This window comes from Andrographis paniculata, unplaced genomic scaffold (assembly GCF_009805555.1).
Source record: "Andrographis paniculata isolate CXL003 unplaced genomic scaffold, ASM980555v1 Contig64END, whole genome shotgun sequence".
In the NCBI taxonomy this organism is placed as follows: Eukaryota; Viridiplantae; Streptophyta; class Magnoliopsida; order Lamiales; family Acanthaceae; genus Andrographis; species Andrographis paniculata.
In genome coordinates, this window is record NW_026137600.1 from 1,356,787 (window position 1) to 1,378,005 (window position 21,219).

The 21,219-nt window shown below is 25.8% G+C and overlaps 2 protein-coding genes across 2 annotated transcripts; both read right to left on the bottom strand.

Moving 5' to 3' along the window:
• Positions 1 to 1,596: 1,596 nt before the first annotated feature.
• Positions 1,597 to 2,850, bottom strand: LOC127261620 (uncharacterized). The gene has a single exon (XM_051289899.1). It carries the CDS (start codon positions 2,710 to 2,712, stop codon positions 1,765 to 1,767), a length of 948 nt encoding a protein of 315 aa, XP_051145856.1. The 5' UTR covers positions 2,713 to 2,850; the 3' UTR covers positions 1,597 to 1,764.
• Positions 2,851 to 9,223: 6,373 nt separating this feature from the next.
• LOC127261871 (vestitone reductase-like) lies at positions 9,224 to 11,597 on the bottom strand. Its single transcript, XM_051290295.1, has 4 exons — positions 11,348 to 11,597; positions 10,388 to 10,930; positions 9,884 to 10,079; positions 9,224 to 9,499 (listed from the first exon to the last, which is right to left on the bottom strand). Exons 1-4 carry the CDS (start codon positions 11,481 to 11,483, stop codon positions 9,361 to 9,363), a joined length of 1,014 nt encoding a protein of 337 aa, XP_051146252.1. The 5' UTR covers positions 11,484 to 11,597; the 3' UTR covers positions 9,224 to 9,360.
• Positions 11,598 to 21,219: the final 9,622 nt, after the last annotated feature.

A 21,219-nucleotide genomic window follows, 5' to 3' on the forward strand; every position in this document is an offset into this window, starting at 1 on the left:
TATTTATGATAATTTTGACAATTGAACCTATAGCCCAAAACTAATAAAATAAGAATTCAACCATTAAATTATTTTTTATTTTTAACATATATTTATTTGTTAATATATTTATAATAATATTTATTCAAAAATTAAATTAATATATATTTGTTAAATATATTTAAGAAAAATATATTTATTAAAAACAAAAAATGAGACGGACAAAAAAAAATTATGTCATTTGTGACGGAACGAAAAGAATAAAATAATAGAGTAGATAAAAAATAGTAGAAAATTGATTATCATTTGTTAAAGTAGGTATTATAAAATTATGAGTGATAAAGTTATTTAATTTATGTATAAATTTAGGGGAAAAAATATATATACTTTATTCATCTCTATTCAAAGTAGCATTTTTATTATTTTAATATATTCCACTAAAGAGTATCTATTTTTTTTTTTTATTTAATAACATAGAATCTAAAAAGTAAAAACTACATAAAAAAATCTCAAAAAACAAAAACAAAATATACACCTCCTAATTCTCTTTTTTTTTTTCATTATTCTCAATTAATTAAAAACAAAAGTGTCACTAACAAAAATATCACTATTCCGAAAAATCAATAAAATAACACAACCAAACAAGCGCACTACCCGCAATTTCCGAGGACATAAATAATTTGTTTTCCAACAAGCAAGCTGTTTCCAATATCCCAAAACATACAAAAAAAATTTAGTACTCCCTTAGTTTCTGTTCAAATGGTATACTCTTTCGTCTCGTCCGATGCAAGATTGTCGTTTACGTTTATTACATAAATTTTTTAATATTAATATTATAATAAATTGTAGTGAAAATAATAAAAATATCTCTATTAGTATTATATAATATAAAATAATAGCATTTATGTAATATAGTGTAAATTAAAATGATATAGAAAATGATAACCTTGTTTTGGGACAGACAAAAATAAAAAATAACTAGTTTTCAATGGAATGAAAAGAATAATAAATTAAAAATTAACAATATTTTATTAATTAGTGAAAATGTATAAAAAAATTTAACAATTTATTATTAACTTTATGTAAAAAATAATTGTATATGTAATGATTTATTTATAATTTAGTTAAAAATTAAAGATATTTTGATATTAGTATACGATTATTTTTACTAAAATAAAAAAATATACTCCATTCGTCCCAAACACCTTGCAACATTTCCTTTTTGGTATGTCCCAAACACCTTGAAATATTTTTAAAATATAAAATAATTAATTATACTTAATTTATACCCCACACTTTATCCCCTCACATCATCTAAATAAAATAAATAAAATATATATTTCTCTCTATGCGACATCACCTAATTTCTAAATTATCCTATTTAATATTACTCATCTAAAAACTCGTGCCAAAAGTAATTTAATATTACCCATCTAAAAACTCATGCCAAAAGTAAATATTGCACCGTATTTGGAATGAAAAAATATATTTTTTCAATTGAAACGTATATAACTAATAAAAAAAAAAAAAAATTGGAATTGGGAGGAAGGAGTGCAATTTTAATTATTTCTACTAACAAAAATGTTATTGAAAAAATAATAAATTATTCACAACACCTTATTAGAATGACATGTTTTTTTGTCCCATTACAAGTCAACAAACAAATTTGCACCTGGACTCCAACGCCGATAGAGACACAGCTCATCATTTACATTGGGTCCACGTCAATTTTGTGGTGTACATCCACCTGGACTTTCGAGATCCCGGACCTTCCAGAATCAACAACTATCCAGAGTCCGTCCTAATAACGGCGTCAGGATCCCACCAGGACTCGCCGTTAGACTCGGCGACGCTCTCTAACGGCCGCGTTACGTTCCTCACGTCACCAACCGTTACGGTCATGCCGACGTCATCCCTGACGTAAACCCGGCCAATGCCGCCTGTGGAGACGGCGGCGACGCCCGCCGCCGGCGAGTTCCACTCGGCGTAAATAGCCGGAATATTCCGCCGCATTCTGGTGTCGTAACCGCCTAGAATTACGCCTCCCTTCCCATTCCCCTCCGCCAAGTACACCACCGGCGATTCCAGCGGCGCCGCCGCCGGAGAATTCAAAACCACGGCGGAGAAACCGCTCGCCGGCGGATCTGGATCGGATTTCCAGGTCGAGACCACGCTTTTCGAATCGTAACCGAACAAATCCTCATCAAAATCAAACCTCAACCCCAAACCATTCCAGATCTTAACAACACTCTTACCCTTACCACCAGGAACATCAAACTCCGGCGACGCGCCACCGCGGCATCTCCGCCTGAAATGACCATTCTGCCCCTGGCTTCTGAACAGAAGACGCGATCCTTTAACCTGGAAATCTCCGTCCGCCGAGCAACGACGGCTCCGAAACGACGTCGTATAGCTAACACTATTATTATCTTCTTCTCCGTCGTTTTCATCCTCCGACGACGCTGAACAAACCTCATCCCGATCGCTGAAATCAACAATCTCCGCAGAAGGTTTTACAGTAAATCGAATCAAAACGAGCTTAATCCTCTTAATCAAACTGTTAAACGTCGCGAAAACAGCGAAAATCAAAGCCCCCAAAGTCCAGAAACTGTAAACCTGCGAAACAATTTCCTTGCCGGAAATGGAAGAGAATCGCGAAAGGAATGAGGGGTTTTGCAGCGATTTCATCCCCACCTGGAAATCGGTTATCATGTTAATCTCGGTGATCTCCATCCTGTTCTTGCTGGATTTCTTTCCTTCCTGAGTAGAGCAGAGTAGATCTGGAAAAGCAAGAAAGCGGAGATTTGGGGATTTGGTGAGAATTATGGGAAAGGGGAAATGGGAGGTAGGGAGGGAAGGAGGTTTCTTGTGGGTTTAATGGATAGGTGTGTACACACGTGTGTTCTTTTATAAACCTTTACTATATTTTAACAATATTAAATTAAATATTTATTTTTATATTATATTAAAAATTAATTTTATATTGTAAATATGACACTTTCTTTTGTCCCATAATTAGTATTATATTGAAATATAGTAGCAATAAAGTAAAAATGACTAAAATAACCTTTATTAGTATGTGTGATATAAATGTAATGACATTTGTGTAATATATTGTAAGTTATAAAGATATTTGTAATGTTAGGTAGATAGTATCGTTACTTAAAAAAAAAAGAAATAAATACTTTGTTATGGAATAAACTAAAATAAAAAAATAAATAATTTATTATGGACCGAGGGAGTATCAATATTTATTTATATCTAAAAATTAAAAAGTAATACTTCTTCATTTTTCCGTGTTACGACTATAGTCCTATGTGTGTTAGCAGAAAATTTTTTTAAAATAATAATATTATATTAATAATCGATAGATATTATAAGAAAAATATTTTTTTTTTTGTTTTTGCGAGTATATTAATGTAAAAAATAGTGACATTTGTGTAATAATAATAAAAAAGTAAAAATAATTTTATAGTGGTATAAGTATTTATGAAAATAAGACTATGGGTTTAAGACGAACAAAAATGATAAGTAAGATTATTGTATTGAGACGAAAAAATATTATTTTAATATAAAAATAGGATATGTAAAAAAAATTAAAATATTATAGAAAAAGTATTAAAAAAATTAATAATAAAATAATTGGATAAATAAATAAATAAACATAATGGTAAATTAGTTATATTTGTTAAAGTATGCATAATTAAATTATAAACAGATAAAATTATTTACACTTAATTTTTATAGAATAAAAAAAAAATGACATGATTATTGAGTATAAATTTTTTTTCTTAAAAAATAACAAAATTATAATTATATATATGAAAAAAGAAAACTACGCAAAACTCATAATGTGGTCTAGCCCCTTAAAACATTCTTATTTAACGATGTTTGACTTACGTGCTACCAAATTGCGTATGAGTTCCAGGATTTCAATTTCTAAATTCCTAAAATTATTAATATATTTATTCATCTTATATTTAACATCAATAAAAAAAATCTTAAAATTAGAAAAAAATAACTATTTATGAGTTTATTTACGGTTTCTTGATGCTAAATATAAAAAAGAATGAATATAAATAAAAAATTTAAAATTCATTTCCAGTTTGAGCACGTGCTTATCAAACATCGCTAAATAAAGACGGTCGAGAGAGTTAGACGCATAATTTATAAAATTATAAGGGAATTTGATACAGTTTTAAAAGTACGATGAATTTGACACAATTTTGTGAAATTACAAATGAATTTTGTATAATTTTACTTAAAGGTCACGTGGTGTTGTCTCGAAGGACACATGGATAATATTAACTTTTTATTAAATTTATTTTAAATTTTAAATTTTATTTTTATTTTTATATTTGTAGATTTTTTATATTTTAAAAAAATAAAAATAAAAACAATTCAGGTGGCGGACACGAGACTGTTTTTAAGACAGCCTCCAGTTACGTGACTAAAATAATAAAGGAGTACCAGTTTATCCAAAAATTAATTTATACATGAAATAAATTATAAAAAATATCAAAACTATCTTAAGTATATACTAAATAAACATTATTATTTTTTAACTTATTATATAAATCCAAAAAATACTTTGTCCAAACATAAAATATACAATTGATTTTACATTATTGTATTTAACATTAAAATTATTTTTATATTTGTATAATTTATTTCACATATATCATTGTATTTGTATTATAATAGACTAATGAAAATATTTTTTTTTTCATTTTCTTTTGATCTGTACTATATTTTGATATAATAATTAATACAAAAAAACCTAGAAAAAAAAAAAACTAACTTTATACGATTGGACGGAGATAGTATAAAATTATAATAACCAACATATATAATTATTATTTTAAAATAAACAACATAAATAATAATTAATATTTAGATATTTTTTTAATACAATATAAATCCAACATAAATAAACTAAGCAATATTTAAAATAATTTTTCGAACAATATTGACATTAACAAGTTGATCTTGTTTTTTAAAATTATCTTTCTTACTAATGATCCGTAGAGTTTCATTATTGCAATACGCTCGTTACTTTTTATTTTTTCTTCTTTCAACTGTGTCATGCGACCTTGTTATGTTAAATTATCTTTTTTTACTAATGAGTACATTTGCATTGAAAAGCACAACAAGGGTGTGTGTAAAATTTTTTGTTGTATTGATCATTTCAACATTTAATAAAAAATATTTACAAAAGCCAAATGCAACATACCTACAACGGTTGTTGTATATTGCAAAGGAATGTGGTTTTCCTGAAATTGTGGAAAAATTATTCAGCTATTTGGAAAAAAACAATTTTGTGAGGAGATCATGGAAAACTAACTATTGTATTAGAAGCCACGACATCTTATGATCAATGAATTTGATTTTTTTTTTCTTTTTTTTCGGCGCACCAAATACATACAATGACATTAACGTACTTACCAATCTCCAAATTTTAATGATCTTTTGAATGACAGAAGTTCAACAGTGAATTTTATTGTCATCGATTATCAATATAATATGAATTATTATTTTATTTAATGAAATATATCTTCCATTAGTGATGTCAAAAAGAGGCTCGGAAAGATGTAGAACGTGTTTTTGGTGTTTTACAATTTTTATTTGTTATTATTCGACACCCATTGCTCATTGAAGATGAAAGTGATAAATATATACATTATTATAATATATTCCAATTTTAACAAATAGAGGTGGATAATATTAGCAGCTCGAGTTCATAAAAATTGAATGCAACTTCGAAACAGACGAGCACATGAACGACTTCAATTAAATTATCTTGTTTCTTTTTATTTTAATACTAAATATATATGCTGTATTTGTAATGTATTGTTCATTTTTCATAAATTAATTATTATCTCTATATTTTATTTTAATAATAGATAAATAATAAATATATTAATAAAAATATAATATTTAAAAAAGATTTTAATAATAAAACTTAAATAATTAAATTAAATTAAACGAAATTGAATAATAAATAAATTAAAAATATTAAATATTATTTTCAAAAATTAATTATAGCAAAATATTAATTTATTATTGATTATTTAAAATTTAATAAAGATGTTTAATAAATAAATATATATATATAAGTAGCGTGTAAACCCGTATGATGCACATTTTGTATAAATTGTTGAAATAATATTAAATAAATAATTAGTTATATTGGCAAATATTGTGTAGAATGATACAAATATTCTTAAAACTAATCAACAATTAATACTAAATTTACCTTATGACAAAGTCTTTTTATTGTGCCAATGAAAATATAATTAGTACTATACATATATAAACACAATCGATAAAAGTGTTAATAAACTGTCGTACTTATTATATGTCATTTCATGTTATATATTTAAAAAAGATATTTGTATACTAAAATAATTAACAATGAAATAATATATATATATATCTTTATACCTGTAAAATATGTTTGATTTTGTAAATTTTTGAAATAGAATAATTGATATTCATACTTACAGTATCCTCTTTTATTATCTAATTAGCATCATATCTACACTAAAGATAGTATATAAAATATAAATAAAAAATTACAATGTATTTATAGTTATATATATTCATTTCTTAATTAAACATTTTTATTAAATAATAATATGAAAAAATAAAATGAGATGAATTTCTTTTTTTTTTTTTAATTGAAAATATAAAATAGAGAAGAACATCTCCACTAATATCAAGATGAGAAAAATTCATGTGGTAAAAAAATAATGGAGATACTTGTATTTAAATTTCTTGGTCCTGTTTATTTGTGAGATTTTATTTTGATTTTACTATTATTTTTTCTTCAAAAATATTAAATTAAATATTTATTTTATTACATTAAAATTTAATTTTATATTCAAAATATCATATTAATACATATTTATATCACATTAAAAAATTATTTTAATTCAAAATTTTATTATTTAAAATCAAAATTCGAAACTAAAACTTAAAAACGTACCATTATTTTATTGCTATGTTCTAACCGGATAAGAAATTAGCATTACGCACTCATGACTCAGCAGTGTGTGTATATTAGGGTGTGTTTGTTTGGGATTCGAATAGTAAAAATTTTGAATTTGATTAGTTATATGATGTGATATAAATAGGGCGTTGATGTGATGTTCTAAATGTAAAATTAATTTTTAGTATAATATAAAAAATAAAAAATAGGTGTTTGATTTGATATTTTTAAGAGAAAAAATTAAGATAAATAGTAGAAGTCCACCAAAATCCTCCAAACAAACACACCCAATATTCCTTCCCAAAACTCGTGGTTCGCATTTACCGTGGACAACTTCTGACCACTCCTGTATCCCCACGTGGCACGTGCTCAATTCTTTTGGCCGTGAACATTTAGGGTGTGTTTGTTTGTGGGTTATAGATTTTGAATTTGGATTTTTAAATAGTAAAAAGTTGAATTTGAATAGTTGTTTGATGTGATATAAATAGAGATTGATGTGATGTTTTTGAATATAAAATAAATTTGTAGTATAATATAAAAAATAAAATAAGTGTTTGATGTGCTATTTTTAGAGGAAAAAAAATTGAATAGTAAAAATTTGTGGTAAAACTCACAAAAGAACACAACTTTACTTTTCATATGTATATTTTTTAATATTAATATTATATTAAATTATAATAGAAAAAAGATAAAAATATTTTTATTAGTATTATGTAATGCTATCTCCGTCCGATTTTAAGAGTCTTATTTACCTTTTTTCGTGTTGATATTTGAATATTAATTATTACTGTATATAAAAATATAATACAAATTAAGGAAAAATGAGAAAAATACTTGTATTAGTGTCTTATAATACTATTATAATGATATTCGTGAAAAAACTTATACAAATATAAAGATATTTTTAATGTTAAGTACAATGACGCAAAAGGTAAATAAGACCCTTAGAGCCGGACGTTGAGAATATAAGATAATAATATTTGTGTAATATATAAATTGAAAGAGTATTTATTGTATTAATTAGGTAGTACAATTACTAAATTAGAAAATAGTACTCTTATTTTGAGACGAACGAAAATGAAAAATAAAATCCTACTTTTGACGGAGTGAGTACTACTTTTTTCCGTTTAGGATAAGCTATCCACGTTACGATAGATACGGCAATTCAATTCAGATAAATTATAATTAGTAAGCAAGTTAAAAATATGTTAGTAAAAATAATTATTATATAATAAAAATAATTATAAATTAAGATAACTAAATAATTTAATGAAAATTAAAAAAAGTATACAGAATTTTAAAATGCGATTGAATTTAATCATTCAAAAAAAATTATTATTTTAAATAAATCAAAATAAAAAATATCAATATTTTATATGAGACGGATGAATAATATACTTGTATAGTGTCTCTACGGGCCTATAGGCCTGTCTAAAATTGGCCAAGAACCTTGTACTGTTTTTCTTCATATTTACTAATTAGTCCTGTTTATTCAAAAGGAAGATCGATATCATAAGTAGGATAGATTACATGTGTTCTTTTATACTTCAATTTAAATAAAAATAATTATTCTTTCTATAACAACGACAACAACAAAAATACAGTTTGTAGAAAAGTTCTTTTTCTTTTATTTTATTTATTTTTTTTTTTTTATAAAAAATAAAAATAAAAAAAAAAAAAAAATTTTAACTGATAAACTAAACACATTTTCTTCTAAAAACATTGTCTCAAAAAATTATTTTGTATTTAAAATTCTACATTACATCACTTTAAAATATCCGACTAGCAAGTATTGGAATCTTAAATTTATTTACTATTTTCAAAAGGCAAAATTATTTATAATTTACTTATGATTTGAAAAATTTGCGTTGTACTCTCTTATGATCTAAAAATTACATGAGATTCTAAAAAATACATGAAATCTTGTTTTTTTTGGAAACATTGCACTTAAACCTTTAAAAAATGAATTTTGTGCAATATTTAGAAAATATAAAAAAAAAATTCGTACAATTTTTAAATTATGAGAAAGAATAATGCATACTCTCTATATCATTGGTGGTTTACAAGTATTTTTGGTTTTTTTTTTTTTCAAAATATAAAAAAAATAAAATACAAAAGACACCAACAAACACAATTTAATGCCCACATATGAATGAATTTTATTATCACAACATTCTTCGGACTTAGAAAATCTCACAAATTAAAAGACGTGAATAGTACAATCACCTGATATGATTGTAAGCTATTGCGATCGATACATAAATTTATTCAGTGTACATTCGAAAATAGCAGATACACAAACATTCATAGCATCCCAATAACGATTCATGGCAACTAAACACGACCATCCATTCTTCTTCTTATTATTATAATCATCGAATGTTTACAATTCACAACCGCCCGATACACTTGCAACATTGAATAGCATCATCAAACATTTCCGCAATCCCATATTTATACTTGAAACCAATCTCCAATAGCTTCTTGCTCGAGAGCCCGTCAATGTTTGCCGTAGGATTAATTAAACCTCTGCAACATTAACACACTTAGGTAAATATAACGTCATGTCACAATCAATCGAGCTCTTAATATATATATTTTTTCCGTCCATTTTGAAAGGGGCATTTTGAAATTTTGTAGTAGATTAAGAAATAATAATATTTTATTGGTTCGCGTAAGTGTGTAAAAGATTCTGACATTTTTGTCATTTGATTTTATATCAAAAGTAAGTGTACGTGAAATGGTATGTTTATAATTTAAATAAAAATTAAAAGATATTTTGATATTAGTGTATGATTATTTTTACTAAAAAAAAAAAAAAGTAATACTTTCAAGTGGGACATATAAAAATAATAAAAATGATAATTTGAATTGAGACGAAGAAAGTATATGATAGCGAGTAATTGAACTTACTCGGGATCGAGCAACTTAAGGTGGGGATGCTTCGATCTAAGATGATCAACCATCTCCTCGACCGTAACTTCCATAGCCGAGCAAATGTACCTTCCTTTGGCATCCGGATGCTCGAAAAGATATATGTGTGCCTCCGCGTTATCATCCGTATGCACCATAGGAGTGATCTTCCCGTACTTGATTTGGTTCTCGTTGCCTACGTAAATTCACGACGATTTTCATGATGCCATAATTATATATACATATATTTGAAATTATTTTTTTGACACATTATATCAATCTTCTATGCAATCATAATATTTTTTAAGACAAATATCTTTGAATTTATTTTTTTAAAAAAACTATCGAATCAGATATTTATTTTTTATTTAATATTCCATCCATATATGTTATGTTAAATATGAAAATATTAGCTTGAATTGTAATTTGATGAATAGTATAAAAATATTTTTACAAAATTATTTTTTCAATGAATAATATAAAAACTTAATCAGAAAAACTTACCAAGAATAAGTCCGAGAGACGAGTGAACCGAGCCGGGGAGGCTCGGACAAATAAACGGCCCGTGTATCCACGACGGGATCACCGTTACGAGCTCCAAGCCGTGCTTTTCTGCAAACTCAAGAGCTGCCATTTCCGTCACCGTCTTCGAAATATAGTACCCGACTCCGACAAAGTCGAGTGTTTTCATAAATTCCACATCGCTCCACGACTCCTCGTCCACCTCTGCCGCGGCCCCATCATCACCGCCGCCGCGATCTTTCCCAAAAACCGCCGAAATGCTGGAAGTGTACACCACACGCTTAACGGTCCCGGAGTCGATGCACAGCTGCAAAATCCCGTGTATTGCTCGAATCGATCTTTCCGTGATCGTTTCCGCAGATTCGATCCCGACCAAATCCATCGGATGCGCCACGTGGAACACCCCGACGCAGCCTTCGATCGCCGGCTTGAAGCTCTGCGGATCGCCGAGATCGGCGACAAAGATCCGTAGCCTCTCTCCGGCGTCCGGTAAATTTGTCAGGTAGCTTGTGTCTTTGTTCCTGTCTGAAAATATCACCTGTTTATTTGAGCTTTAAGGTTTGTTTCTTTACTCAAAACACCTACATTTCTATTATTTGGACTTTGAGGTTATGTTTTTTGTTGTGAATTTTATGATTCAATTTTTTTTTCTTTTAAAAATATCACATAAAATAATTATTTTATTTTTTTAAAATTATACTACAAATTTATTTTATATTCTTACATTAACCTCTATTTATATCATATCAAACAACTATTCAAATTCAATTTTTTATTATTAAAAAGTCTAAGCCCACAAACAAACACACTGAGTTTTTCGAAAAAAATTTATTTTCTCCTCTCACAAATTTTTTTTCCAAACCAATCAAAAAAAACATATCCTTAATTTCATTTTTCTTAAAAATTATGCAATTATCGTAATTTTCTATAAAAATAAACGACCTCGAACAGTGGCGTGGACTGAGTAGCCATGTTGAAGAAGCTTCATGATTAGCCAAGAGGCCACAAAGCCTGTACCTCCAGTTACACACACTCTTCCTTTGTTGTTCTTCTCAGAAGCTTCTGCAGGTCCTTCCATGGCTGAAGTAATCTTCACCTGCAAATTTGTTGGTAGGAGGAAGAACAAAGGGCTACAATAGTGCCTTGTATCTGATCTGCCTTTTAATAACGAATAAGGTATGTGTGATATAAGTTGGAAGTTGGGTGGACATTTATTTAATTGATTATTTAATATATATAATTAAAAATACATTTAAAATACATTTATTTTTTTTTTTTACGAATTTTAATAAATATTATGTTTTAATAATAATTAATAATAGTTTTATTTAAAAAAAATAAAATTATTTTATCATTATAATATGTGAAATTATTGAAAAGGATATTGATATAAATAAATATAAATTTGAAAATATTTGTGAGATATTGTGATCCATACTTATTGAAGAAAGAAATTAAGATTTTTTGTTTGAATAACACAAAAAATAACAAAATTTATATTTACCAAAATAAATCGAAGGATCTAATATCTAATTTAATATAAATATATATATATATATATATACTCTTGATTTTGTCTCGCTTGCTATATAACAGAATTTTTCTTTTTTTTTTATAATTTTTTTGGGCCCACTATTTAAATAATAATCTAATAAAATAAAAGAGTGGAGCGGGTGGCGGCTGTAAAAGAATAATAATAATACTTCATTCGTCCATTTATAATGTCACATAATATATTTTTTTTGTACCACATATTATATCACTTTTATAATATCGTATTTTTTATTTTTGTTTGTCGCACATATTATGTCACTTTTTTTTTTAAAAGAATTATATATTTTAATTATATTGTAATTAATTTTACTAATATATTAATTAATTATTTGGAGATTTTCCAGGGGTCACCATCCTCGAGTTCTTTTGACAAGACTCTCGAAAAAGAATGTGCACATTGTTGACATAAATAGTTTATTATATTTAATACTTAATTAACTTCGAATGACCTAATACCGGCTCATCAACACACAAAAGTTGGCCTAGCAGTAACCCAACTCTATGATATTACAAATAAAGAGAGAAAGAGAAGAAAACAAGGGACAAAGAGAAAATACCAACGATGCCACTTCTTTTGCACCAAGTGACGGCGAAGCGTCGTCAATTTTCTGTGGTCGATAGATAGGCCGCTGTGTTGACATTTTTTCGAGGATGAGGAGAATTAAGATCGAACGTGGTTAAATGGCTTCGATTTGTAAGTCACTATTTCTGCTCTAAGAAATTATGCTCTTCTTCTTCTTCTTCTTTTTTTTTTTTAATCAATATGCAATTTATTTTATTAAAAAAAATGATATATAATGCTATGTCCGTTTCATTTCAAAATATTTCTTTAAAATTTAATACTTTTTTCGTCCCAATACAATAATCTTGTTTACTATTTTTGTCCGTCTTAAAACAATAGTCTTATTTTCATAAATAATTATATCACCATAAAAACTACTTCTACTTTTTCATTTTTATTACACAATTGCCACTATTTTTTACTCTAATACACTCACAAGGGCAACAAAGTCTTTTATCCATACTTTTTTATCAACTACCAATATAATAGTCCAACCCAATTAAGACTAGGGAATAGTTGATTAAAAAAATAGTATTTTATTGGGAAAGTTTATAAAAAGTTCTGAATTTTTACCATTTGTCTTTATATATAAATATTTTGATATTATGGTATGATTAGTTTACTAAAATATAAAATAAATATTTTTGAGTATGACATAAAAAAATGGTAAAATATACTTTGAGTTGGGACGGTATTGTATAAATAAATATTAATAATTATATATATTTTTTACGTCAGCCAAATTTATTTTTATTTTTAATTTTATTATTAATTTTGACAAAGTCAATGAATTAACATTTAAGTATTATCTTTTATTCCACACTTATTTATACCAAATACTATTACTTTTTATTATATTTTTTTTTCTTTATTTTTTTTAATTACTAACTCAATTTTCAATAATACTACAAACTATCTTTACAATTTTGTTATTTTTTTTATTAATATATATATTTAATTTTCATGTCGAACCCGAATATACTAATTTTACCGGACAAAGGAGGAATTAATATAAACTTATCATAAAATTTATAAAAATCGTGTATGTTTAGTTGTGATCCTAAATTTAAGCCAATATCATTTATTTTTATATAGTTTCTAATAAAAAATATTTTATTTTATATATCACATTAAAATATATTTAAACAAAAACTTTAGATAAATACCTTATTTTAAATCACAATCAAATAAATGTGTTTTTAAATTTAGTTATTTTTGTTAAATTTTTGATTTTTTTTTTACTTCAAAAATAATGTTGGTATTATACTCCATTCGTCCCAATGAAAGTACTCTTTTGAAATTTTCTACAAAATTAAAAAATAATAATATTTAATCAGTTAGTGGAAATGTATAAGATATTTTAATATTTTTGTCAATTTGTATGTGTAATGGTATATTCGTAATTTAAGTAAAAGTCAATGATATTTTGATATTATTGTATAATTACTTTTACTAAAATAAGAAATAGATACTTTTGAATGAATCGGACGAAAATGATAAAAATGGTACTTTGAGTTGGAACGAAGAGAGTACATGATATATGTTGTAATATTATACTACATCCGTCATATAAGTAGGTCACAATTTGTTTTTTTGCATTATAGTATTTAACATTAAAAATATTTTTATATTTGTATAATTTACTCAACAAACGTCATTGTATTTGTAATATAAAAGACTAATAGAGATTTTTTTGTCATTTTCTCTTAATTTGTATTATGTATTGATATAATAATTAATATTTAAAGATCAACATGCAAAAAACCTATAGTACAATTCTTATGGAACGGAGGGAGTATAATATAATCGAAAATTCGTGTAAAAATTTTAGTATTTCTTCCATCCATCAAAATTATGTAAATATTCTTTTTTTGAACGTTAGTTAAACTTATGCACAATCTATTTATAATAAATAATTTTATCCACCTAAAATTTTACTATTCTCATTTTAACAAATAATAACGAATTTGGCATTATTTTTTCTACTTACCTATGTTTCTTTATCAATCATTTAATTTTTCTTTTTTTTTTTTTTTATAATACATTCACTTTACTTTTTATCTACTCCACTTTATTGTTATATTATTATTATTATTATTATTTTTTAATTTTCGCACTCAACTAAAACTACATATTTTAACGGACTGACAAAGTATTTATTAAATACCATAGGCAAAATGGTACAAAATTCACATGTGGTTTAACAAAATTGTGTCAAATTCCCCATACTTCCAAAACAATGTCATACTCTCTCATGGTTTCATAAACTCTGAGTCTAACCCTATCGATTGTTCCTATTTAACGGTATTTGACCTGCACATGCCAAACTTCGAATGAGTTTCGAAATTTTTATTTTTAAACGTTCAAAATTACAAATATATTTATTATTCTTATATTTAACCTCAAGGAACAGTAAATATATTCACAAATAGTTATATTTATTTTTAAGAATTTGTTTTTTTTTTTACTGTTTTTAGGCTAAATATAAGAATAAATATATTTGTAATTTTAGGAGTTAAAAATAGAGATTTTAAAATTCATTTTCACAGTTTATACACATATGCGTCAAAACACCATTAAATAAAGATAACATAAAAAATTAGACATGAAATTTATAAAACTATAGAAAAATTTGACACAATTTGAGAGAGAGAGAGAGAAAGAAAGAGAGAGTGTGTGTGGGGTTCATGTGGAGTAAGTAGTGTAGCAGTTCAAAAAGTGCGAAAAAGTACGAGAAGTATTTTAGTTATGCTAATAAGTGTTTGGCATATTTGTTGGTTTGTTCTTCTGAAAGGTTTTACCAAAATCTTACTGTTTATTCAAAAATTTTTTTTTCAAAATATTAAATTAACCATTTATTTTTTATTTTGTATATTATACTAAAAATTAATTTTACATTCGAAATATCACATCAACACCTACTTATATCACATCATACAACTATTCAAATTCAAAATTTTTACGATTCAAATCCCAACTCAAAATCCAAACCCCCAAACAAATACACCCCAAGTTAATTTTATGGGCTTAATATATTTCTTTTAAATATTTTCAAATCTTGTTTGGCTTGAGGTTACTTGTAATTTTTTATTTATATTGTTTATAAATATAATATATATATATAAATATGCAGAGTTTATTTATTTGTTTATAGTCTGTATTATACTATTTTCGTCCAGTTGGAACGTAAATACATTCTTTTGTGTTATTATATTTAATATTAAAAAATATTTTTATATTTGTGTAATTTACTCTATGAATATTATTGTATTTGTAATATAAGGGACTATTATATGTATTTTTGTCATTTTTTTATTTGTACTATATATTTGATATAATAATTAATATTTAAAAATCAATAAAAAAAATCATTGTGTACTTTATGACTGAACGGATGTAGTATATGTAGTCTTTTATTATCTATTAAATTATGAGAAATTGTAAAAAATATTATGTACGTATATTCAATTATTACTTTTATCTTTTAATTGTGACTGTAGCGAAATATATCATATAATGTCACAATTTTGTTATTTTAGTACATTGATCCCCTGTCTATTCTAATCGCAGTGACTTGCTTTTCATAAAACACCTTAACAAAATATATTTTTGTATATTTTATAGTTTTGCTAAAGATATCCTATATATTTTAAAGTTTTGCTAAAAGTTTATATATATTTTCTATTATCCAATATTATGTCCCACATATCATTCAATGACAAGGCATTGATTTGGCAAATCGTAAAACTTATGTATGATCAATGTGTTGAATGAGTAAAATTGTGACACTTGAAAGATATATTTATTAAGATAATAATTTAAAAAATAAAAGTAATAATTAGACTATATCAGATATTTTTTGTTTTTAAAAAATATTTTTGCAATTTTTCCATAAAGTTGCATATACTACTTTATTTATTATTTTTTAAAAAAATATTTCAATGCACATATTTTTTAAAATTAGATATAAATTATCTTATAAACCAAACATTAAGCAAATCACATCTCATTAATTTCAAAAGTAAAAATCAAAATGATATATAATCCCAATCTAAAATGATAACAAAACAAAATAGTAGTTTTTTTTATTTTTGAAAGTATAACTCTTATTTAATTTTGTTGATTAATCAGGTAAAATGATATGGGGTGAGAGAAAAATAAATTAGGGTAAACTGTTCTTTTTTTTTTTTTTTTTTAGTTCCGTAACTGGACTCATTTATCATTTTAGTCCCGTAAGTGGAGCATGTCGCAAACTAATTTCATAAGTGAAAAATTTTCGTTGTTTTAATCCTTCAGCGCTAGAGACGCTCGCGTGGCTCGCCGGAGGCTACGTGTCTTCCAGGTCAGTGCCACCTGACGGACACGTGGATTTTATTATTTTCTAAAATTGATTTAAAAAATTGATTTTTAATTTTATTTGCCTTTTTTATTTTTTTTATTTGGTCAAATTGAAAAAAAATTAAAAAAATAAAATCCACGTGTGTGTCAGGTGTCGCGCGGGACACCTGGCGGATACGTGGCTTCCGGCGAGCCACAGAGGCGCTTCCGACGCCGGAGGACTAAAACAACGAAAATTTTTCACTTATGGGACGAGTTTGCAACATGCTCCACTTACGGACTAAAATGATAAGAGGGTTAAGTTACGGTATTAGAAAACAATTTACACAATAAATTGATGACGTGTTCAATTATTAATTGAGCTTAAAAGTAATTATAGTATTTTCAATATGATTAACCTTTGTGGTTGATTAATTTAGTGTTAATCCCACATCCCTAACCATGTTGTAATTTATAATGTTTAATTATGATTAATTTATATAGAGAATCAAATGTCCTCATTAGCTTCGAAAATGTTTGGCTTGACGATATCAAAACTTAACTCAAACTCTATGTTTTTAGTGTCCTAATGAGGCCAATGAATCTTGTGTAAGCCCACAAGAAAGCCTATTTTGTACATGAGATCGGTAGTAGTCACAACATCAATATAATCCATGATTCAATCATGTGATCGGTCCTATTGCGATAAATGCAATGATGATCGCTTTATTCCGTATTAATGAGATTAATATATAAGATTGATAATATATATTAAAGGATTATATAGAAAAATTTTCATGAGCTTGTACGGTTATATAGTATACGTACATTTACCCAAGTGGGAGATTGTTGAATTAAAAATCCAATTGTGGGTTAATGTAACAATTTGGACTATCGGTCAGATTAAGCCCATATTAAGTGATTTATAAATTTGTTGGACTTAAATGTATTTAGTAAGTGCGGGTTTCCTATGTGTAGAAACCCGACAACTTATTAATTAGGTGATGAGACCAATTAATAATAAGAGATATAAATTAGAGTTTAATTTCTGATAAGTTTCATCATATCATTCTCAAGTAGACAAATAAAAATTTCTATTCTCTCTCCTAACTCTCTTTTTCCGGTGGATTTTTTAGCATACATGGTTCACCTAGTGTAATTTGTTTTGTTAGATTATGGAGTTAGGCTGAAAATGTACTCAAAGCATATTAAAAATATAGCAATTGTGAATTCTCACGTCATTAAAAAAATCACTAATTAAGGAGTAAGCACATCACTAGCAAAAATTCACAATCAAAATTCTTTCTAGGCAAGTTTAACAGTTAGACTTTTACCCGGATAAGCTTGTCCATACTCGTGCTTAGGCTTGTGCTTGTACGCGTGTACATGCCGTGTTCATGTCCAATATAGGTGGACGGGTAGCACATGCGCATATGGTTTACCAACGCTTATATGTCCTAACCACATTTCTTGCCACCTTAACGAATCGTAATAACATCTATTATTGATGTGATTAATCAATATGGGATTTATGTTCCATAGTTTATTAAGTTGATTACATATTAATGAACTCAATTTGCCTATATTAAAATTTAGCAAGACTTTTATTATTTTAAAGTCAAATAATTTTAAAAAAATCTCAATTAATTTTTTCAGCACAATATGAATACTGAATAGTTGGTTTCAAAAAATATAAAATTTAATTTATTGTAAATTAAATTCAATCGATTATTTTAATAAATTTATTCGATAAGAATGACATAGAGAGATTTCAAATAATATTGTGGAAGGAACACGCATGGGGCGATGATTCTTATTGATCCAAACGTTTGTTGTTGTGCCCTCGACAATTAGCTGAAATTAATATTCGGAGATGAATCAATAAATTATACCGATTTATCTTACAAATCAAAATGCTTGTATAAGATCATGTAAGAACCTCTAGATTTGGAAGCTTGATGATAGCATGTTCTAGGAATATACGGGTATTCGACCATCCCGGTATCTTCATCTCACCAAAAATCTCACCAAAAATCTGTCTCCACTCTTCACAACAAAAATGAAAACAAGTTTTAGGGGGTGTATTCAATATAGATTTTGTAGGATTTTGTTGGAAGTTCAAAATCTGGGTGTATTCAATCAAGACTTTTAAAAGTCTTTTAAAATCCAAAGGTATTCAATCCAGACTTTTAAAAGTCTTTTAAAATTCTAAGGTATTCAATATAGACTTTTAAAAGTCTTTTAAAATCTTGAGATATTCAACGATCCATAAACTTTGAAAGTCTGGATTTTAATGGATTTTTGTGAAAATTTTGTATAGAAAAGAATCTCTCTTTACCATCACATATTTTGATGGATTTTTAAAATTATTATTGTTGTTGTTGTTGTGATCAATAATATGATAATATTTATTACTATTATTATAATTTTTAATAAAAATAATAATTTAAAACTAAAATATATTAGCAAATTATTATGAATTTTTTTTAAATATATATTTTTATATTATAAATATAATTTTTAAAAATATTATCACAATAATGTATTACTGTGGTCTTTTCTTTTCAATTATCGAATACATTATATTATCATTACGATAACGGTGAAATAGATATTTAAATATATATTTTTTGTTGAACCGTTAGTTTATATTTATTTATTTATTTTAATATTTTTTTCAAAAATCGTAAATTATTTATTTATTTATTTTAATATAATATTTTTACATAAAAAGTAAATACGTATATATTATTTATTAATACTTATATATTATTTATAAATATTAAATATTATCTTATTAATAATTATTTATTATATTTATAAAATTTATTGTTTGATATAAATTTATATAATTAATATATATTCACAAAAAAATTATTTTACAATCCTACAAAATTCATATAAATCCATAAAGAATTCAATCAAATCCGTAGAAATCCATCTAAATTAATTACTAAAATCCATCAAACTCAACGTAGACTATGTGAATTTTCTAAATCCACATAAATCCATAGACTTTTTAAAATCCAAAAAAATTCATTAAAATCCCAATTGAATACACCCCTTAGTTTGTCACAAATTACTATTATTTGTGTGTGGGATTTATAATTACAAAATATCAGCTTTTTAATATTAAAATATTATTTTTTATGATCGACATAATTTCTTATGCCTAACATAAATAAATAAATTCTAAACAAAATTCATCCAAAAACACAAAACAAACAAACCCACCATTTATTTTTGAATTTTGGCTTGTTGCAATTTGATCATTCACATTTTATTTTAATGCTATTTTAGTCGGTAAGATCATTAAAAAGAGAATTTTTAATTGTTTGTTGCACTTGAGCTACAAGTCTGGTGAAATTATATATTTAATCTTCGCAATATCCATAAATATTTTCCACTAAAAATATTAAAATATCAATGTTTGGTTTGAATTAGATTTCAAATTTTTATTTAAATATTGATTATATATGATATTTTGTCAAATCGAATATTGCATTTTCATTAATAAATTTGTAATGTTGCATAGTCAAAGATCGGAAAGAGAAAGAGAGAGATCATAAGATGTCTCGTTTAGTATATAATATTAGAAGCTTTAAAAACACAGAAAAAATAAAAACTACTTTCATCCGTTCCAGAATTATAGTCTTAATTGGGTTGCACACGGGATTTAAAAAATATTGATATTATATTGATAGTTAGTAAAAAGTATAAGTAAAAGATCTTTTTGCCCTGGTGAGTGTATTAGTATAAAAAATAGTGACAATTGTGTAATAAAAATAAAAAAAGATAGTTATATGGTGATATAGTTATTTATGGAAATAAAATTATTATTTTGGGACAACAAAAATGATAAACACTTTTGTATTGTGACGGAGAGAGTATTACATTGAACATGTACTAATATTACATCAAAATATTATTTTAGGTCAAACTTTTACCTTTCTTAATATACAAGAATACAATATTTGTTCATTTTTTGTTTTCAGATGGAACAATATAATTCTCCGTAAATATTATAAACAATATGATATATAAGCATATTATCACAATATATAATGTATAGATATTATCTATTTATAAAAGATCAATACAAAATATTATTTTTTATATTATGAACATTGTATTTCTTATCTAATATACTAAAAATATATGCCATGTTGTATAAAAATATATATTGTGTGTTATATTTGTTGAAATTAGCATATATTATACTACGTCCAATTATATAATATGTTATGCTATTGTTACGCACAAAAAATAATAATAATAATAAAAATAAGGATATCAGGTCGGTTGGTCCTCGGTCGGATCGGCAGGTCGGAAGGTCTGCGGTAGGATATCAGGTATATTGGTTAGCGGGTCGGATGGTCCA